The 23,213-nt window shown below is 41.0% G+C and overlaps 1 protein-coding gene across 2 annotated transcripts in view; it reads left to right on the forward strand.

Annotated features, from left to right (window-relative positions):
* Positions 1-19,161, forward strand: part of KIF25 (kinesin family member 25) — a 37,115-nt gene extending 17,954 nt beyond the window's left edge. For both annotated transcript variants that reach the window (XM_083732492.1, XM_083732491.1), the window contains 8 exons: positions 1,294-1,361; positions 4,477-4,551; positions 6,594-6,743; positions 9,328-9,504; positions 13,691-13,845; positions 14,413-14,616; positions 17,386-17,541; positions 18,882-19,161. In XM_083732492.1, coding sequence (XP_083588618.1) covers positions 1,294-1,361; positions 4,477-4,551; positions 6,594-6,743; positions 9,328-9,504; positions 13,691-13,845; positions 14,413-14,616; positions 17,386-17,541; positions 18,882-19,039 — 1,143 coding nt within the window. In that variant the 3' untranslated portion in view covers positions 19,040-19,161. The remainder of the gene's footprint in view (positions 1-1,293; positions 1,362-4,476; positions 4,552-6,593; positions 6,744-9,327; positions 9,505-13,690; positions 13,846-14,412; positions 14,617-17,385; positions 17,542-18,881) is intronic.
* Positions 19,162-23,213: the final 4,052 nt, after the last annotated feature.

A 23,213-nucleotide genomic window follows, 5' to 3' on the forward strand; every position in this document is an offset into this window, starting at 1 on the left:
GTGTGACTGCACTCATTATTTTTTGTAACCAAAATGTATCGTGTCAATCAAGCTTGGGATGGAAGAGGATGTTGGCAGTCTATCAAGTTGACTCGGCATATGCAGATAGGTTGGGAGATGTGTAGATGAAGAGTCTTCTACTGGTGGGTCAGGACACACTGCTGATCCACTACTGATTTACTGTTTGGGTAAAAGATTGAAGTCTACTGATCTAGCCCATTCCATATGAGAGAGCATCATTGTTCGTGGCAAGGATGGAAAAGAGCTGGTTTCATACTGATAGTAAACTGGAGGTCACAGAAACATGTGTGTGTTTTCATGTGGTATTTACAGTGCAATCTCATGCATGTTTACTCAGACATAACTTAGACATGACTCAGCACTTTAACTGATATTGTGTGAATGTGACTCAATGGAAGTTCTAAGAATACGATGCCCAAGTGACAGCATGATGACTCAACTGCGATTACCTTGTTCAACATGCCAGCCAGCTAACCCATAGCATAATAATCTAGAGTCAAACTTACACTGCACAATTCAAAAATGTAGTTGGACTGGTCACATCTCTGTTAAAACAAGGACTGCCGTATCAGGACTGAACTACAGCAGCATAGGGAAAGTGAGTTTAACACTTCCCTCCTGTGCCATTTTCAGCAATTAAAGTTACTCCCCTGTGCACGGCTTCTGTTGGCTGAGATGCTATATAATATAAGCAGTAGGACAAATACTTCCCCAAACAGCAGGTTTAATTCCATAGAATATAAGTCACGAGAGAAGTGCCACAAGAGCAATGCCTCTTACTTGAGGGGGTGCTCTTGTTTCTTGTTGTTATCATCCCCACAACAAGTAGAAATGTATTTTCAGGCTTTCCTCTCTAATTGGCTTTCAAAAAAATTACTTAGGATTAAACTGATAGATTCCACAACACAAATTCAAAAGTTTGGATGAAACCCCCTGTCCTTTCTGAGTGCTGAGAAAGCATACTTTGGATATGGGTATAGATATTGGGCTATCTATTCATCTCTCTTGTTGCTATTCAGATTTCTGCTAGATGGACCAACTGCATACAGCTGTGTGTGTGGCAGCCCAAGTGCTCATTCACTGCACTCCCACCCCTCCAGATTGTGCCGTTGAGGAACCATATATTAAAGGCAGGATATGGCTATGTGGTTTTTGCAGTTTGGAAGGTCTAAACATCCCACTTTGTGGTGAACCTTTAAGCATACATTTTCTTTTCGTTTAGACTTATATGATGTATATGTTTTAATTGTTACCACCCTTGTTTTCCGTTAGGAAACCATCTTTGTAAAATGCAACCGTCCCGGTCATGCTTTGATAAACAAGACGTTCCAGTATGAAAGGTGGGTGGTCTTGAGAACCATTGTGGCTTTGACTTAAATATATATGATTTTTAATACAAGTTGATAATGGGACTCTTACTGTTCTGAAGACATCTTGCATTTGCTCCTTCCTCATGAATCTTCAAGACTTACAACTATGAAACAAAATGAAATGCTGAATTCTCTCTGAAGGAAGAAATGTTTTATTCTTCTATATTTGAAAAGTAGATTGTTGTCACTAGGGTTAATCTGGTGCTCAGATGAAGATTCCCTTCACATACATGCTGTTTCTCCATGATGTTTCCCCATGGAGCTATTACTATTGCAGTCACATAGGGGACAGTGATAATATAAGTGGATTTAGGGAACAGTGTGGCTTAAAATGCCAATACAGTGGAACCTCAGGTCAAGTACTTAATTTGTTCCGGAGGCCCGTTCTTAACCTGAAGCACCACTTTAGCTAATGGGGCCTCCTGCTGCCGGAGCACAATTTCTGTTCTCATCCTGAAGCAAAGTTCTTAACCCGAGGTACTATTTCTGGGTTAGCAGAGTCTGTAACCTGAAGCGTATGTAACCTGAAGCGTATGTAACCCGAGGTACCACTGTAGATCGATGCATGGGGATAACAACCAAACATACACATATTTTGGTATCTGCCCTCAGTTAATGGGTTAGAAATAGTTGTCCTATTCAGCTTATTTAGTGCTTTTTACCAGTGCTATTTACCAGTAAATAAATGTCTTCACACATTCTAAGTATTTCATTTTCTGATAACAACTGAAAAATATTACTATGCCAAGATCCAGCTGCCTTATATTCCTGTCATGGGTAGTGCCTCCCTGATCAATTTGTATGGATGAAGGACCCAGTTCTTTATATTTTAGTACAGGAGACTGTGTTACCAGTTCAAAATATTTTTACACGTCGTTTCCGTGTGCTCTGGCACTCGTCATCATGTCCCATTGCTCCAAAAGTGGTTTAGTCATGCTGGCCACATGGCCTGGAAAGCTGTCTGTGGACAAACACTGGCTCCCTTGGCCTGAAAGTAAGATGAGCACCGCAACCCCATAGTCGCCTTTGACTGGACTAAACCATCCAGGAGTCTTTTACCCTTTTACCTTTACAGAACATGCCATATGTGCAGCAGTGTGTGTTTAGTTCCTTCCCCACCACCCGCCCAAAAAGATGAAGGTTAGAATAGTAAATCCTTTCAAAGAATGTAGCTCTTGGAAGTGTGTTTTTCAGTGTCCCCACGCAGCTTATTCTTATAAGCAGAAGAGCATATGGTTCTTATGAACTTCAAATGTCTATTTTTTTAGCAGCTTTTTAGTGGAACTAATAAATGTCGAAATGCTTGGTTCTATTTCAGCAGGAAAAAAAGATACAGCTTTTCAGTATTTTGTTTTTTTCAGATACTTTTATTAGTGGATAGTAAATAAAACAATAATGAAACAAACTAAAAACGGCTTTCAATGTTCAGGACCAAATTAACATTAAAGAGCATGTGGCTGGAAGAGGGAGGTAGACCAATGTCATTTTGCACGAGCAAGTCGCTTGAGATTGCTTTGCGTTCATTAACTGGAGCAGGAAAGCAGATCTGAATTGTTCATTGACACAAAATGAAGCTAGTGTGCCTAATTACATCCCATTTAAACATCCATCAGACAGAACCTTAATGAAGCAAGTTCCATATCATCATGCAAGCATAACCCCTTAGAAAATGTACTGGTATTTAAGAAAGTAAAGTTTTATCCTGTGAATACTCTCAATAGTTTTGGGAAAACTTGCCCCCATTAAATATTGCACTAACCCTAAAACACATACTGCTGCTGTGTCCTATTACTGAGAGTTTTAAGTGGCAATCACTCATTTGAACCCATGGCATTCCTAGCAGAGATCAGCTCTTGAAGACTATGTTGTCTTATTACCTTGGGCAGCTACCTAATAATCGCATGGTGTTAAATTACCATTTTGTCTTTAGGGATGGGTGGCTGTCAGTTTAGGTTTCTCTCAAGTTTCTCATTTTTGCAGTATTAAGTTCAGTTCTCCACATCTGTTTGTAAGGGTTTTTTGGTTTTTTTAATCCTCATGAATTGTCATCGGCATTTTAGTACACATTTTTCCTAATATGCACATTTTTGTAAGCACCTTTTCCTGATATATGCATTTTTGCCAAGCAGTTTTCCCTAATAAAATGCATTTTTGGTTTTAGCTTTGTTAGTAAACGCATTTCATGTACACTTTACCCTTTGTACACATTTCTTGGCAGCAAAAGTCCATTGCAAAATTCAGAGGAGTGCCAATTTATAAAGTTGGCTGTGTTTCGGTTTGCTTATTGTTCAGGAAGCTGTGGCATTAGATAGGTTCACATTGAAATGCAAACTGAATTAAATTTCTCCCCCATTCCTATTTGTCCCACATCATCATGAGCTCTGCAGCAAGCCTCTGACGTTGTGTTGGCCCATAATCTGAATTCACATCGGTCTATTTCCAGTGTGGTGTGGCGACCATATGATATAAAGCAGCCATACGATATTCCACTTACTTCCCCACCATGGAAGGCAAGCCGGGTGTTGATGAATACTGACTGATCCATATACATCATCTAGATTCTTGCAAAAGTACCAACTTGGTCATAACTATTGTACCTAACTGTAGGCCTCCCCGCCCCCAGCCACAGAATTCCTTCCAAAATCTCAGCAAAGCCACCACAGCACAGATGTTAAAAATGAAGCTAGAATCCAAGTAACATGCTTCTGTGTGCAGACATTAAAATAAAACAGTGGGGAGGGGGGACTGAATGAAAACATATCACAGCCTAGTCTGTGTCTCTAGAAATAGCTAGGATTTGACAAGGTCCTCCTTGGCAATGTCCAGAACACTTTAGACTCCTTGCATCTGGCTACTGGAATAGAATTGTGGCTCAACTTTGTTTAATTTCCTGATGTCTAAACCAGCTTAAGAATAGGCGTGAGTAATTCCCTTCCATAGATCTTAGTGCTCCTGAAGAAATGGTTTCACAATATTGGAGATTTCAGTGAATAATGCTCTGCTCTGTTCTTTGTTCTTCTTTCTTCACTGCAAACATTCCCAGACCATTTTGCCACAATGACTGATTTGTATTTTACATCTACAGAGTTTACAGTGCTTCTGATTCTCAAGTGACAGTGTTTGCAGATGTAGCCCCTTTGCTAACATCTCTGTTGGATGGGTGAGTTGAAAAGGGAAGGGAAGTGCTTCTAACAGAGTAGCAACATTCTCAAAGATAGTCTGTTTCTTATAGAGAGAGAGAAAGAACACAAAGGCGTAAACCCTACCAAGGAGTTAATGCACCTGCCACAAAAGTAGGGAGTCCTTCTTTTCTCCTAGACTTTGATATGGTACATTAAAACTATGATGAATTAAAGACCATCAGAAGAAACAGCAAATCTGGTGTCTTGCTATAGGGATCCATAAGTTGCCTCTTTTGGGTCCATTTAGAAAACAACAGCACTGTGTCCTAGAAGGGAGGGGAGGAGGTGTTAAATGCTCTTTCCAAAATTCCTACTACCAAGTTTTCTGCTAACTCCAGTGCAGTTATGCACACAGATTAGGGAAGCATCTTCCGCCTTAAGCCAGTTTCTGTTTAAAATAGGTTCCCTGAAACATGGCTTTCCCCCCCTTTGCTTCTCCCCCCCTTCAGCCTTTCAGGAAATGTTCTGTTATTGGAAACAAAAGTACTTCATGCCTTTTCAGGACACATCATTTAAACAAAAGCAGATTGTTTGTCTGGAAAAGATGAGGTCCCTCTACCAGCCATGTTTTTGATCAATCTCCCATCTGTAAAATGTGGAACAGGCGCAGTGTTTTGACTTTGAGCTTGCTGCCTCTTCTGACCGTTTGTGGTATGAGCCATGAGTGATCTGTAACATCACCTTATGAGAAAGCTGGTGAACATTTCTGCACTAAAGGTGTAAGCGGGAGTGGGGGGAATTGTGTGGTTGATGCTGGATGTTTTAAATTTTGACAGTCATCTGGAACTAACCTGTTTGAAGTATAGTGGAATTGGATGTAGTGGTTCTCTCCACATCTTAGATTAAATTCTGGATCCCTCTCTCTCAATAGGCAGTTATGATTCACAAACTGGTCCAAATAAACAACGGCACATAAAAGGAGCTTACTATTTTTTTCTTCTTCAAGGAGTGCCTAGCCTTACTTTCAGAAAAGAGCTTGAATATGTGGTTTCTGCTTCCTGAGTTCACAATGCTGGATCTGCAATACCTTGTAGATTCTTATCCCTTTCCCAGGACCAGATCCTCTGTATGATATACAAGCATGCTCCTCATCTCTCACCGCCAGGAGATATCGTAAAAAGGCAAAACTATCTAAATTAAATGTTCAGCTGAGTTTTGCAATCTGGGTCAAAACAATGGGAAAAGGTGGAATCTTATATTGGGGCAGGGATGGCCTGTTAAATCTTGTGAGCTGTACAATACAGTTCTAGCTGTGCCATAAATGTTTTGCTCACAATGTCTGTTTCATTTGAAATGGTAAAAAACTAGTTTCAAAAGTTTATGAGGGATTGAGCAATGTAATGTTATGCCTCCCTCTCTCTCTCTCTCTCTCTCTCTCTCTCACACACACACACACACACACACACACACACACACACACATTCTAGCTATGTGAAAATCCTGGCTGCAAGGCATATCTAACTTCAAATGTACTGCTACTAGGCTTCCATTTAAAGAGCAGAGAATGCTCCTGAGATTGCAGAGAGCTCTTGAAAAGTATCCCTTCCCAGCAACACTTAACCTTAAACTGGCCTATATCACGAGCTGAAAGCGTCCTTCCAGATGATCCTGCAGAGTTCTGTGCCTGCTAAATTGTATTCCACAACTTGCCTCCATCAAAAGTAAACCAAGGACTTGTTACAAAAGGAAACAGCCCTGTTCTGGAGCAATTGTCTGTCCTCGCTTCTGCCCTCCCTTGCTTCCCCCACCCCGCTCCCATTTTCCTGTTTTCTCCATAGAAGGGAAGGAAAAAATGGATTTTGCCCATCCATTCCAAGTGGATTTCTTCTCCCCACTGTGGAATTTCCAGGAGGGGTGGATGGAGAGAGAGCGTATATTGCAGTGTTTTTGAATTAGGAAGTTCTGTGAACTTTTGTGTGAAGTTATTAGAAAGCTGGAAAATGAATTTTCTTCTCAACAGTTTCCAGCTTCGATCAATAGTAGCTGTTGGCTTTGAGAATCTTGCTTTTCTTCTTTGCAGGTACAATGTGTGCATTATGGCTTACGGACAGACTGGAAGCGGGAAAACACACACAATGTTGGGTCCACAGTCTGAGAGTAATTTCACTTTCTCCATGGAAGACGAGCAAGACTTAGGAATTATTCCTAGAGCTAGTGAAGAAGTATTCAGGTATGAATGACAGCAGATGACAGTGTTATATTTATTTATTTCATCTGTTTAGTCCATTTAGTATCTTCCTCTCAATTCAGAGTTTCTCAATGTGCAGTACAGCAGTTGCAGCCAGGGAGACGAGAAGCAGAAAAAAGCTAAATGCAGTCTTAATAGGTTCATCTCTCACACAGAGTGTTCCACAACTTCAGGACCATTATGGAGGATTCCTGCTCTCCTGTGGTCACCAACCCAATGACTGGTGGATCTCAGTACTCTGAGTAATCCATGGAATGGAAAGACAAAAAGGGTGGGACTTCATTTCCTGTGGCTTTTAATTTTAAATAATTATGAAAGCCCATTTAGAAAATGCCAGAGTAGACATTTAAGCCAATCATCAATATGCACAGATAAATCAGTTGATGGCAAATTCTTTCTATTTTCAGTATACAAAATTAATTACAATTCTTATTTCAGAGTATTTCTGCACAAGCCCATCTCTGTTGCAATGTCTGATATTTCCCCTCCTTCCTCATTGTTCTTTGTGGTTCTCAGTCAGGGCTTTGTGCATTTACTGTACATATGTTCTTCCTTCTCTTACAATTATGAGGCTGTTCGTTGAATTTTGGGGGCAGGCTTATTTAAAAAATAAAAAAGCCAGATGTGCACACAGGAAGCCGCGTGCCCCTTCAGATATAGCCAGGAGCATGCAGGATTACTGGCAGTTAAAATGGAAATGAGTTTATGTCACTGAGGCCTGGTGAATCACGGCATTTGTGCATAAATAGGCTGAAATGTATGTTGAAAAGATAATGAGTTGCATCCAGAGATCCACCAACAGAATAAATTTTGGTAGTTGTGCTGTGCTGTAAACTATTGCACAAGAGCTAGTAGAAGACTTTGCACAACACAGACTTAGCTCAAGCATACGACTTCAGCTCTTGTGCAAGAGATTGCACAATACCTGGTTGCTAACAGACCCCGTATAAAACTTTACACTAGTATACACCTTGAGAAAACCCCTTCTGCTCGAGCCAGTGTGGTGTAGTGGTTAAGAGCGGCAGACTCGTAATCTGGGGAACCGGGTTCGCGTCTCCGCTCCTCCACATGCAGCTGCTGGGTGACCTTGGGCCAGTCACACTTCTTTGAAGTCTCTCAGCCTCACTCACCTCACAGAGTGTTTGTTGTGGGGGAGGAAGGGAAAGGAGAATGTTAGCCGCTTTGAGACTCCTTCGGGTAGTGATAAAGTGGGATATCAAATCCAAACTCCTCTTCTATTTCACTTACAAAGGGGCATGTTTGGGTCTAACCCAATATGTTCTGATCAAAGTGAAAGTAACTGGTATCAAAAACCAGATTAACTGGACAGATTACAGCAAATTACATGGGCTACTGGTACTATAAAATACCATGCAAAAAATTGGTTAGTGTAAATATAACCTCATTTATCCTCACAGGGTCCCTAAGAATGGTTTATTCTTGGTAATAAGTTCATCGTGAATATTCCCTTCTGGTTGTCCCATATGTGAAATAGGGAGGGGGCAGGAATTGAAAGAACTCTAAGCCACCATGCAGTCTGTTGTATGGGCAAACAAGTAAAGTCTGTGGCACAGAAAGGTTTCGTTACATATCTAGGGGTTGTTTGAATTTTTAAATGGTGTTTAGAGACACGGGGCTGTATCCAAATAAGTTCGAATTGGAGTAGACTCTTTGAAATTAATGGACCTAAGTGAGCCATGTCCATTAAGTGGATCTACTCTGAGTATGACTAACATGGGATACAGCCCATAATATGCTATGTTTTCAATCCCTTGCACATGTGCAGTAAGGCCTGCCTCTTTTACATCCATGTGCACCTAGGATGGATTTCTCATACACAGGACAGTGCAACTTTGCTTGTCATCTGTTGCTTCATTGCCTGCAGTAGCCTGATGACCCACCAATGCCATTTGGAAATGGCTGAGAACAGGGGCAGAGGAAAGGGGTGTGGTGGGTGTGGTCCTCCCCCCGGGTGTCACCACTGAGGGGGGTGACAGAATGCCGGCTGGCACTCACCGTGGGGCCTGCAGTGTGCCCGAGCCACACGTCTCTCCTAAGAGAGACGTGGTGGCTTGGGTGCGTGCAGGCTCTGTGCTGCCCAAACGGTCCACCTGCTGCCCCAGCTATAGGGTGGCTGAGTGGAAGGAGGCAGGCAGACTCCGGAGGCCCTGTGGTGTGCCCCGCCCCTATGGGCAGCTTGCCCCGCCCCTGGCACCCAAACAGTTTCTTCCACCGCTGGCTGGGAATGTAAACATTAAAGATCTTGCAGTTGTTGTTGGCATTGCTAATTTCGTCAACAAATCTCGTTTCCTTTTCAAGTTGTACTTTTTGCACAGATATTGCAACTGTGGAGCCTGTGCAACTGAAGCGTATTGTCAACAGAGTTGTCCCAGTATATCACAGCCGCAGCATAATGGGCTGGGTTTCTCATGCATGCTCATGGTTAGGAAGTGTGGGGTATTTAGATAAGCGCTTAAGTCAGGCTTTTAATAATCCCCTAGATCACAAGCCTAGTTTATTCAGGGTTTTGTTTCAGTCGCTAAAGCTCTCCCCACTCCTTTTTCAGACTCCTTTCAGAAAAGCCACTAGGAAGCCATTGGGTTGAGGTTTCTGTCGTGGAAGTATATAATAATGAAGTTTTTGATCTTCTGGCCAAAGACAGCTATGGAAGAATGAGTGGTGTCAAAAGGGACATAATCACAAATAAGGAAGGAAAAAGTGATATCCCACTTCTTACCCATGAGTGAGTACTCTTATGCATCTGTGACCAAGAAGTCATGCAGCCTGTGTTGGTGACAAAAAATGCTAATCTGTATAACATTGTTAAGATCAACTTGCTTTTCATACTCATTTGTTACTTGTTAGCATCACTGCAATATGACTTTTTCTGCCCACCCCCTTTTTATTTGTGTGTGTGTGTTAAGACATATTTTCTGAATGTTCCCCCACCTGGGGATCTCTTGCCAGCTAATGTTTTTCAGGATTTGGAGTGTCTCAATCTTATTTGCTTTCTAGGCGGGGAGGGGAGGGGGACATATTGTAACTTTGCCTATACTTGGAAATTCATTATAGTTGAAAGCAGGAAAGGGTTTCAGGGTTTTGTTTTGTTTTTTTGCTTTGAAAACAGTTTCAGATGGTAAAATTCCACAGAAAACCATAACTGTTTTTATTCCCAGTGGAAATGTGATTTCCCCCCTCTCTTCTTAAACTCCTGTAGTCACAATACACAACATAAGCATTTCTTATGCTTTTTTGGGGGGGGGAGGCCTAGAAGGCAGACACAACAGACCTTTTATTTCCTTCATAAACTATAATATACTACACCCACAAAAGAGATAATTTAAGACAGTATTTTTGTCTGTGGGTTTCACTAACATAAGCAAACCACTCAAGCTTTGTTTATGTGGTTCTGTATTATTGCCAAAAATCCTTGATTAAAAATACACCAAATGTGCTGGAGGGTTGAGCAGACATAATTCCCTCCGTTTGGTTTTGTATTCTGCATAAATTGATCACCCCACAGAAAATTGGGGACCACTGAGAATTTTTTTTTTAATGGCTCTTTCTGCAATCAGGGATCTGAACATTTCTAAAGTCTAATATTCTGGTTCAGTGGATTTTCTTCATAATGTTTATACCTAAGGACAAAAAGTTTAGGATTCAGTGTAATAAAAACCAATTTTAAAACAATAAATTCATGATTTATTTGGAAGGAGAAAGAGGAAATCAGACTTTGTAGATTTGGAAGGGACCCCAAGGTAACAGCTGAGCAGACCAAGTTATCACAATATTGAGAAAGCATAGCTGTTGTCATCAACTAATACCATAATTTCTAATGCCTGGTCACATGTTACATTTTTCCTTCTTGGTTTGCTCTGCCAAGAGATAACTCTTACATTTATTTCTTATTGGCTGAAAGGGTCTGACTTGGTTTGAATGATCATATTTTGGCTTATTAAACTGAGATCTGCTCAACCCTTTGGTTATGCATGGAGCCCCTTCACTCAAGCCATGTTTAATCCAAGAACCCTCTAATCAACCAAAGCATGGCTACCTGCTTTGGAAAAAGGCAGGCTATTATACCAACTTCAAGCTGTGGCTTAATATTTTAGTTTGTTCTGAAGCTGGGAACTATCATTTCCTAATTAAGATGAAACAGGAAACTGGTTAATTAGAGACTTTCTGATCTAATCTGGTTCCTGGCAAAGGGAATAGTTCAAAAGCTCCTCTTGCATATCTCAGCTAAATAAGCTAAGATATGGTCATCCAAACATGGTCAGTGGCTAAGCACTGACTACAGAATTCACTAAAAGAATCTATACGGTGACTGTAGCCTATATTTTGTGTATTATGAGGAAAGATGGCAGTTGCCATTTGATAAAACTAATTTACCAAAGTAATAGATTCCCAAAGTCTTATTTATCATATTTCTCACCAAATTGACCTACCCCAGTTCCACACAGCCATAGGTCAATTAACTAAAGTATTCAACTTCTGTGATCCTCCTACAATTCATTGCCCATGCTTTCTGTCCAATAAATTTATGGCTTGTATTTGAAATCTTGAGGCCTGTAGTATCACTCTTGAGTCATCCTTGTCCTGCGATTTAGCGAGGGAGAAATCTGCTGCAAGCTGGAATATGTGTCATGTGGTAGAAAACTGGCAAGCATAAGATCCCCTTTTTCTTTCCATTGTTTGGGAGGCTTTGCTTTTATTGCAGTTTTTTTATTATGCAGTTTTTAGAAATTTCGGGGAAGAGAAAGCTCCTTTTATAGAAACGTTTATGTGTCCAAGACACACACACTCTCTCTCTATATATATATACACCATCCTGCTAGATGTATAAAAAATGTGTCTTAAATTCAATGCATATAGGGAAAACATTAATAAACACATAATATTAAGTATTTATACAAAAAAGCTGGAAAATGAAAGACAAATCAAAACAAAATAAGGGAACCATGGTGACTGGCCACCCTTATTCTAAAGAGTCGAAAGTAAGTTATGGGGGTTTTGAGTAGTGTTTCATCTATAGCCAAGGAAGAATGGTTGTGCTTTTCCTTCGGAGACATTGCACGCTGGAAGTTTGTTCTTGAAACCTTCTGCCACATAGGCTACCATATTGGTTACATTCTCCTAACCTGATGCTATATCAACCTGAAATAGCATGTTGATATCCGGTGGGAACCAAAAGTGCTCTTTGGTTTTTTTGAGTATGCAAAGCAGGTGGGTGCTTTTCTTTGCGTTTAGCCTTTGAGTACGTTCCCTCTGAGCGAACGTTTGCCACCATGGTGAAAGGGAGCTGCCTTTGAAATAAGAGCCAGTTCTTTCTTTTTTAGATTGAGCAATCTGTAATACCAATCAATGGGTATTTAGTCCCATTTGACTCCCATGTGGACCCAGAATGTAACTCCTCAGAAACTAAACTTGCAGCCGTCTCCCACCCCATGTGGCAGATGCTTTTCATGCTGTCTTCAAGCTGCTGATTTGGCATGCAGGCAACGGTATACAGCACCCTTAAATTGAAGTGTCTGAGAGTTGAGGGGAGAGGTATCTCCTCCTCCAGTAATGAAAATAGGACACTGACTTCCTCAGAGGAGGGTCTTCCTCCCATCTTCCTTCAATTTTTCAGAAAAATTGAAATTCTGTTAAAAACTTAGAATTCCTCTTTCTAAATGTTGGTGTGCTGTCAGTTTCTCAATGACATTTCTTCTTTCTTGGGTATTATTAGGTATTCGGATGATATTTGGGACATATGAATAGCTAAGTCTCACTACATAGGAAAATAAATAAAATAATTCCTTCCAGTAGCACCTTAGAGACCAACTAAGTTTGTTATTCGTATGAGCTTTCATGAGTATGCACACTTCTCCAGATACCATGCACATGAAAGCTCATACCAATAACAAACTTAGTTGGTCTCTAAGGTTCTACTGTAAGGAATTCTTTTATTTTGTTTTGACTATGGCAGACCAATACAACTACCTACCTGTAACTAGTACTTAGGAAAAATTAGTTTAGAAAACAAATCTAACTAGTGCAAAGTCAGAAAAAGTGATGAGAAAAATCTGACCAGTTTTATTTGGGTTGGCATCCATGACAGAAGAGTGATGCTCTCTCCAGACTGAAATGCTAGTTTGTAGCTGGCAACACATCATACAATATTATCTTTTTTTAACAGCCGACAGTCTCCATATAATTAGGTTGTTTCACAATTCCTGTTAAACCCTGCATTTCAGTTGGAGGTGCTGTGCATAACTCAAAGCAGGGAGGAAACAAGATGAACCATGCACTGCAATTGTTTTTGCATGTTTAGCGACGTCTGTTTCACCTTTAATCTCTCTCTGTGCCAGGTTCCCAGGACGAACAGAAATCCTGAGATTTCTTTTAAATACATACATTCATTCATCTTAGATGTAGATACGGTTTTTCTGCATGGCCTGTGCTTCCTTTTGAGCTTCTCAAATCTGGATTTCCTCATCCTGTTCTTGGTTAAATTAAATGAATACTGTTGCAGGAATGTCCTCAGAATTTGTGTTGCAAAAGATGGTTCCACTGTTATTAATCTAAATTACAGTTGTACAAAACTATAGTGTTTTGATGGACAATGAAAGTATTCAAGATTGACACCTAAAACTGTCAAAATGTTATTCATAGTTACCCAGATGTTGTTTATCATTGACCATGATTGTTGCAATTTAAATCAAAGCATCAAGGTATAAAATTGACCCCTGTATCTTAATAACTTAGTTGTTTTATAAATGCACCATATAAAATATGCAGTTTTAGTACAGATGCTTTAGGTGGTGGTGGGGAAATGGAAACAATATTTAGGACAATATGAGATCCCTGGGGAAGTGAGCAGATCTGTACTCATGCTTAAATTGCAGCATTTTTAAAAATCCTGCAAAAATGTTTTGTTTTGTAAGGCCTGTTGAAGATGCTGTGGAGTTTTTGGAACTAGTTAATAAGGGCTTACAACTGAGAGTCAAACACCCGACACTTGTCCACGCTCATTCCTCTCGTTCTCATCTTGTGATAACCTTGACAGTAACCACAAAGGCTGACTCAGAGGATAACTTGGGTAAGTTGCCTATTTCTAGAATACCTCTAGGATTGTCATGGAAGCCACTACCCATACAAAGTATTTGCTTTGCTTTTACTTCATATCTAGCCTTTAAACCAGATCAGAAATGCAATTGGCTAGTCTGCTTTAATGCTGACATTGAATTCCAAGCTGAAACTCGCTGCAACCATTTCCTATTATTTAAATTCAAGCTGGAGAAAAACCTGAGAGCCACTGGCTAGGAGAAATTCTGGGACTAACATGTGGGTGCTCCTTCCTAGCTATACACTACATTGTATAGTGTACATCTCATGACTCCTGCTTTTCCAGTTTTAAGTTAGGTTTATTAAATTTATACCCCTCCTCTTCTAGTCAAAGGCCTAGACAGCTCATTTCTATAGAATTCCATCACAAAAATGGAACTATAATAAAATAATATTATAAACTGTTATAATTACTGGATCCACCCTTAGTCCTAACCCAGAAACTGAACTGAACAGATTCCCCACCCCTCCTGCATGTCTTACTTTGCTTCTGCGGGGTCAGAAATAAACTTTTCTCATTATTTTTCTTTCCTTCACCCAGCAACTCCCTGGGCAGGTGACCGTTCTAGTCCAAAGATGGGTAAAAAACATTTCCTCACTTCTCCTTGCTCAGTGAAAGATGACAAGCCCTCCCTTCCTTCTAGAGCTTCTTCTCCGACGCTGTTTTTCAATGACTCTACAGAAAAACTTAAGCGAATGAGAACGAAACTGCAGCTGGTGGATTTGGCTGGCAGTGAATGTGCTGGTAAAGTAGCCTTTGGGACAAAACATGTTCACACTTGTGAAGGTGGAAACCTACCTTGGGATCAGTTTGCATTGATTAAATTTAGCTAGTGCATGTAGAATCTGTGGACAACATGTTCTGCTCCAAGGACCACATCTGAAATGGATCTGGTTAAACTGTTAATGTCAGGCCCGTGTGCCTGTTGAGTGTCGACTGGTTACTTGAGATCCATAAAGAGTTTTGCCTGCAAAGAACAGCTCCAGAGCTCCCAAGTGGGGCTCCTAAACTTGCTAAATTACCTTTTGTGTTTTGATGCATTCCATATCACACCAGAGTCATTTGCCTTTTAACTCCCCCTCTTCCATTTTTCCTAGAATCCATTGATGCCCTCTTTCCTGATCTTTAAAAGCTGGTCTGGGTAGAGGCCCTAGTACCAAATATTCCCCACCCTTCCTAAATTGAGTATTTAGTTAGTAATTTACCAAATACCAGTGACATGTTGCATGAAAATTTGTAGCAGCTTCCGTCTCTAGAGGAAGTGTTTTGTATTCAAACCATAAAGGGGGAAATACTCCATTTTTAGGATGGATTCTCCCCTCTCCATGGACTTCAAGGCATCTTTGAAGCTTTGCCCCCAACACCAATAAGCTAATTGGCAGTGAAATCACATATTCAGAAGAAGTTGCCCTTAGCATTGTTCAACTGACGGGTGTCAGTCACCTGATATCATTATGGCATCAGGTGATGGGTGCAACCACACACCTGTCAGATTTGATCCTCGGGGCAGCTAAGTATCTGGCCCATGGTCAGATTCAGTTCCCAACCCCTACAATACAATGAGCTTTCTTGGGTAGTTTTGGAGCAAAGTGGGATTTACTTTGTCCATTAGCAATAATGCATGCCATATACTCTTTGAATAGAGATTCTGCAGGCGTCCTCACTTTTGACTTTCAGGCATCTTTCAAAAACTTTCTAGTGCCAAAAGGCCTTAGCAGTTGTTGTTGTTTAAAAAAGAGTAGCCATTAATTTTAATTTTTGATTGGTATTGCATTGAACTGTCGTTTTGCCTAAATTTAAGGCCCGGCTCCTGACTGTCACTGATCTTGGAGCATAAGCAAAGGGGGCACTTGATGACATAGCTGTTAAGAGGGGCCTGAATTCCCCAGTTCCTCTCCTACCTTGATGCACAGTCACAGTTCAGCACAAAGTTTGTTCAGGCTGCTGCTTAATAGGTATTACCTTTCTGGTGCTAAACCACCTAGGAATGCCTGCAATTTAAAGCTCACAAATGATTTAAATACATCAAATATTTGTCCAGATCAACCTCCTTATGAAAAACAATACCAGGAGGGATGTTGATGCATCCTGTAAGCAATTTTCTGTTTTCTTTGGCTTCCTCCCCCCTCCCCCATGCTTTCTTCCTCTTCAAACACAGTCCTTTCAGAAACCTGATTATTTATTTCCTAAAGGACAAGCTTCCTTACCAAGAAAAGCCTCTCAGTCAAATGCAACATTCCAGAAATAATGTTTTGAAAACTGAACCTATGTTATGAAAGAGCTCTTTACGTTGCTGCCAAGAGTTCTATTCACTGGTCACATTAAAAAAAAACTATTAAAAGATACACATATTATTTGTTGTGGGTGTTAAAGCTTTCTTCTACTCCCCCCCCCCTTTTTAGCCAATATACAGTTGAGCAATCCTGTGATGTTTCCACTGCTTCTTGAGGGCAGCCATTTGCTGGTCTGTTCTTTTGAAAGACCAGATCTCCAGGTGGCACCACTCGGCAGCATTAATGAACTGCAGTGATTATCGCCAATTTGTTTCCGCTAATATTTTACATAATAAATAGGTTAACACTGCAATCCTAAGCATGTTTATTCAAAATTAAATCCATCTGTGTTCAGTGGGACTCACTCCCAAGTAAATGGGTTTAGAATTTTAGCCTAAACTCTGCTCAATTTCCGGAAGACATTTTTTTGCTTGGATAAAGTCAGTTATACCACATCAGCTTTTCCATTTAGACTATTTAATTTTAATGTCATCATCATCATCAACTTGTGAGACTGGTATATATGTCTTTATCAGAGTCAACATTGGCTTATTATTTATTTAAGATGTATACACGATGCTTTTCAGGTGAATGTCACAAGGCGACTTATAAAAAAGCATTTCAAAATATTAAATAAAACTTCATAATAAAACAGCAAAAAATTGCAATGACTACAAAAGCTTCTTTTAAAAAAAGAAGAAGGGGAAGTTTATTAATTTGTGGTGTATTTTTTGAAAGCTAGATCTCCTCCTTCAGTGGGGAAGGGAAAGACCTCGGCAGAAACACTATAAGCTAGATCAGGCTTCCTCAAACTGGACCCTCCAGATGTTTTTGGTCTAGGGATGATGGGAATTGTAGTCTCAAAACATCTGGAGGGCCGAGTTCGAGGAAGTCTGAGTTAGATGGTGAGTGGCTCTCTAAGCTTGTCTGTTTTTTCTTTCCATATCTGTAATTCCTCCCCTCAGGAAAAATGGTCCTCAGGTATCCCTGTAGGTTGTGGGAGGGGGAGGTCAATTCAGCTGAAACAGGTTTTGTTTTATTTTAAGTGGGTTTGTCCCATGTCGTCAGTGCCAACTTTCACCCCTTGTGAATGTATTAAAATAAAATGAAGTTGACCTGGTAGAATCACTTCAAAAAGTAATGAGAACCTCTGTATGAGAAATGTACTGTATATCCAGGTGGTCTGGAAGCATGAGTTGTGCTTGTTCTCACTGCTCTGTTTTCTTTTCCTGTGCACTAGGCATGTCTGGTGTGACCGGGTCAGTCCTGAGAGAGACATCCTTCATTAACCGCAGCTTGTCTGCTTTGGCCGATGTGCTTGGAGCCATATCAGAACAGCGCTCTCATGTGCCATATCGAAACAGCAAACTTACCCATTTACTTCAGGATTCCATAGGTGAGGAAAGCTGGCTTTAATAGCTCCTGCGCTCAACCTTCCTTCCATTCAGTTTGAAATTCATCTCTGTGAGATATTTCTCACCTTGATGTTAAATTCAAGAAACCCAGATGGTGATAAAACAGGATGCTGAGTCAGAAGTCTTCTGGCTTTGGGGTGTGCTTTCCCCCCTGCTTAAGCATGACTCTTCAAACTTTGGCAGCTATGCAGCAAGCATGCATTCAACAGGTAAAGATTTGTCCACCATTGCACTGCATTGGTGAGAAAAGCTGCACCTGTTGAAGGTTTACCTGTTTGGTAGCTACTAAAGACATGAAAGCCTCTCCACACATGCCAAAAATTAGCATAGGCATATTCTATTTGGCTGTTTCTTTATCTTGTGCACAAGCCCTTAATTAGGCCAAAGAACTTGATTTTTGCATTCAGAAACATTAAACAATATAGTATGAACTGAGAAAAGGACTGAAGTAACTATACTCAGGTTGAAACAAGGCCAAAACAGTGCTTGTGTGAACTGAGATGTTCATGTGTAGCCACCTTTCATTACTAGGCATACATGTTTTTTCTATCCTGCTCCTGGAAAATGTGAAATTATGAATAAATTTATAATTTCATGAGGTGAGAACACAATGAAAAGTGTCCTCTCAAATTTAAAATGTGATTATCAGGAAACCTGGGTTCACTCAAACTTTTGAAAGAGTGTCGCCTTTGGCATGTTCCTTAAATCCAGCAAAGTTCTTTATTTAACTTTATACTTAAGCTGCTATTTCCCCTCCCCACACCATTTGTGGGACCAGCCTTATTAAAAGACACAACCCAGCAATTTCCACTAGGTCTACGGCTTCCATTACGAGGCCCCTGGAATTTAATCTTTGCACTCTGATTCGGAGGTGTACAATTTTCTCACTGTCTTACTATCTCTTCTGCCAACACTCCCCTGCAGATGCAGACACCTACAAATACAGTCATATAGATATGAAAGAGCCGCCTTTGTTTCTGCATACGCCAATATTGTTCTGCCCCTGGAATCTTCTTCCTCGAATGCAGTCGTTTTCTGTGCATGCCATTGTGGCTGGCCTGCTAGCCATTTCAGTCATCTTCCAGCTAGAAACACATAAAAATAAAAGGGTGGGTGCACTTCTTACATTGAGATGCACATAGATAATCATGCCAGAGTTAGATTATGGCTTTGCACAGCAGCTTACTTAAAATTAGTGTTTATTTAGCCTTCCAACCCTACCCTAAATAAATGTTTTGCCTTGTGAAATGGACAAGATCCACTTTGCAATTTATTGGGGGGAAAAATCTGTGAATATGTATGTCTTGTTTGTTCTTCTTAGGGGGCGATGCGAAGTTGCTGGTGGTGCTGTGTGTCTCCCCCAGCCAAAAGTATATCACAGAGTCACTGCAAACCCTGGGGTTCGGATCTCGCGCACGGCAAGTTCAGAGAGGGCACACAAAGAAAAGAAACCAACCAGCACTGAGCAAGTCCAAATAAGAAACACGACTCCTGTGGATTGAAGCATTATTAATGAGTTCCTCAGACTGAAATGTATCTTGTTGTCATAAAGCTGAAAACTGCCAGTTAAAATAAGCACTCCATATTGGCAAGCCCTAAAATTGCTTGGCAGTGTGTCTTTGTTCCAAGAATAATTGCATGAGTTAACAAACAGCTACCACTAAGGGTCGATGAGCATGTCTATCATTCCTTTTTGGGAGAGCAGTGGGATGATAATGTTTTACAAGGCAAATCATTTTGGAATAGCAAAACAAGGGCAGAACCCCCCACGGCTGAAATCTCTGTTACTTAGTGCTGCTAGCTAACAGAGCAGAGTGACAAGAGAATGCCAGACACATTGCGGTGCACAGTGGGTGGCATCTACCATGAAGAATTCAATCAGGCTAGCTGCTACAACCCCTAGATCTCTTTCCTGCTCAGTCACTTCCCGTTTGGACCCCAAATGTATATATGTGAAGTTGGGATTTTTTGTCCCTGTGTACAACACTTGACAATTGCTTATGCTGAATCACATCTGCCATTCTAATTACAATTCACCCAGGTTGGAGATATCCTTTTGGAGCTCCTCACAATCTCTTTTTGTTTTAAACACCCCAAACAGATTGATATTATCAGCAAACTTGGTTACTTCACTGCTCACTGCCAACGCAAGTAAGGAAATCTGTTGTGTAATTTCCCTTAGCAGTGAGCACAGGGGAGTAAACATTTGCTTGGATATTTTTATTAAGGAGAAAACACTTAATTAAAATTCAGCTTCAGAAGAGAGAATATTCCTGCTCAGAGCTTTACAACATATCGGAGTCTCAAGTGATTTTTTAAAAATATTTTGGCCACAAAATAAATTGGCTGTAATTTCCTCATGTCTAATTTCCTTAATCTGATGTAAGGATACTGTGACATCTTGGATAATAAGGACATTGTTGCTGAGTTGCCACAAGGGGCTAGTCCAGGGGTGAGGAAACTCGGGCCCCTCCAGACCTTGCTGTATGACCTCTGGGAGGTTTCCCAGGTCATGTTTTTTGTTTGCTTGCTTGCTTAAATTTCTATCCTGCCCTTCTTCCAAGAATCACAGGGTAGTTTACAATATAAAAACACAAAAATACATAACATAGTAGTCAGCAAAAACAATAACAACCACACCACCTTTTAGTGTGTGTGTGTGTGTGTTTTTGCCTGTCTGAAACATGTCCTTGAACTCTTGCTTTTCTGTAAGAAAGATGGGAGTCTGCATGGAAACCTCTAGCTGCTTTCGTGTAGCTGTAATGTAACCTACTGTGCAAAGGTAAAAGTTACATCCATTGTTATGACCACTTTTGCATCTGGCTCTTCCCACCGCTGTTATGTGGTTCTCTACCCCTGGGACATGGGTGGCACTGTGGGTAAAACCTCAGTGCCTAGGACTTGCAGATTGTATGGTCGGCGGTTCGAATCCCCGTGGCGGGGTGAGCTCCCGTTGTTCGGTCCCAGCTCCTGCCCACCTAGCAGTTCGAAAGCACGTCCAAGTGCAAGTAGATAAATAGGTACTGCTTTATAGCGGGAAGGTAAACGGCGTTTCCGTGTGCTGCGCTGGTGCTGGCTCGCCAGCTGCAGCTTCGTCACGCTGGCCACGTGACCCAGAAGTGTCTTCGGACGGCGCCGGCTCACGGCCTCTAGAGCGAGATGAGCACGCAACCCTAGAGTCGGACACGACTGGCCCGTACGGGCAGAGGTACCTTTACCTTTTTACCCCTGGATTAGTTCATATCACATGCCATTTCTCTCCATATGGAGTCACATGGAGAAAAATAAATGATGTTGGCCATATATGACCATCCGATTCACAGGTTGCATTTGGTGACATGACAGTCAATGAACCAAAGACTGTACCAGTAACCAGAATGTATGAAATTAATCTTTCAGTAATCAGAATCGTCATGACAACTCCATGAGGTTGGTTAGATGAAGGGTGGGGATTGGCCTAAGGCAAGTATCACAGCTATATGTGATTTCATTCTCCTTGATCCAAATCTGCCATTCAGCTCACACGGTGCTCAAAGCAGAACATCACCTAATACCATTTTAACATTTCTGTAGCAACTTTCAGCAAGAGAACCACCAAATCCTTCTGTATGTTGGGTTGCACATTTGTGGCAAGGAGAGAATTGGCAGAAACAGGCAATAAGCTCTCCCTGCCTAAGTACTTTCTGCTGCCATCTTTTCTGCACATGGTGATTTAGAGCATGTGGACAATATGACGGCAGGGAAACAGTACTAAGCAACTTTAAAGATCAAGAGATTCGGTGGTATGTGGTGGGACTTTAATAACATCTCATTTGTTTTATGTTCTGTTTTAATGCTCTATGGAGGCCCATGATTCATTCTTTTAAAAAAATATTTTAAAAACGCCTCAAGTGATCACAACTGCCTCCAGACTTGGGATAGAGGTCATTGGCGGGTCGCTGCAAGGAGACTTAAATTGCAGTTTGCCGACCCAGAAGGCTGGAGCTTATAGCACTCCAAGTCTCTTAACCTTCTTGAGCATAAATATTTACCCAGAAATTTTATAGCATGCTCCAATTGGAATTTCACCCTTCAACATGTACCAGCTGCTGCATTATGCAGGGAGCTGTATGTGGTATGGTCTCTGACCTTTTGGAGTGTTTGAATTGCGGTGACATGAATGTACACCGCAATGTAAGGAATGGCTGCCTACATTTGCCTTTTACCTCAAATACAAGTATACATGTACACATACCTGTAGTCTCAAGAAAGTGTACAAAGGTTACTATTTCCCCATAATTCCAATGAACGTAGCATACATAGCACTGAAGAGGAATAGGCAACATTTTGGCAGTTTGTCTGGATCACAAACGAGCACATTTCACTACTTAAAGAGTTTTTATTTTTGTCTAATGGTGATAAATGGATTTATCCATTTGACTTCTTTGTTATGCCCTGGGTCGAAAGCATTCCTCCTCCCCTCAGTCTATTTCTAGCCAGTAAGATATTTCAAGAGAAAAGTTTCAAAATATGGGCATTGCCTGCTTAAATCTCAGGAGCGTTATAACTCTCTCATTCACACTCTGGGCTGCTGAAATGCCCACTTTGCTTGTGGTTGCTCCAAGAGATACAACAACCCTCTAGACCACGTGGCTGTCTCAGGCAGTCTTTGTGTGGCTTTGATGTCTTGGTGTGAACGGCCCAGCTAGGCGTGAGTGAGTGTTTTTTCCCTCCTCCTTTAGCCCTGCTGATGGTGTACCTATTTTTATCCTGGGATGAAAGGCTTAATCTTTCTTCCACTAGATTATCACCTCCAGCATCTGTTCTGCTTCACTTGCTTCTTCTTACAATGGGACTGGGATAGCTATAACCATCTGCTAGCACTCTGCTGTGTGCAAGATTTCTTCAGAGCGACAATGCAAGCTGCCATTTCTGCCTCTTCCCATCACCGATTCAGCCATTTGCAAAGGAATGCAAAAGGCCAAAGTGAGATGTTGGGGACAAAAATGTAGCATCTTGAGAAGTTTGAGCCTCTGTTAATAGCTCTTCTAAATGAAACGATGCAGGCAGTGCCTGATGGAACGTCAGAAGTGACAGGACTCCAGGGTTGGTTGGTACTATGCACCCCATAATATGCAAATGTGTTAGGGAAGTTTTTAATATTTAATGCTGTATTATTTTTAACACTCGATTGGGAGCCGCCCAGAGTGGCTGGGGAAACTCAGCCAGATGGGCAGGGTATAAATAATATATTATTTATTATTATTATTATTATTATTATTATTATTATTATTATTATTTATTATACATAGAACATAAATTTCATGGGCATAGATTGTACAGTGTGTTTATGTGTAGGGTATAAACTGACCTGAAGGCAGAACTCCAGAAACAGAAGGTCAGTAACAGTATTTCACCAAGTGGCAGTTTCTACTTAAATTGTAGCTTACAAAGATCTGTGTATTTTAGGCTTACTGTGAAATCTGAACCAAGGATGCATGGGGGACCCAGAAGTGATGGGATGTCTCCAGAGATTTCTGGAGCCAGTGTGGTGTCCTGGTCAGAGTGTTGGACTAGGACCTGGAAGGCCAGGGTCCAACACTCCACTCAGCTGTGAAGCTCACAGGATGACACTTTCAGGTGAATTTACCTAACAGGGTTGTTGTGAGGACAA

This window comes from Podarcis gaigeae (assembly GCF_964106915.1).
Source record: "Podarcis gaigeae genome assembly, chromosome: 3".
Taxonomy (NCBI): domain Eukaryota; kingdom Metazoa; phylum Chordata; class Lepidosauria; order Squamata; family Lacertidae; genus Podarcis; species Podarcis gaigeae.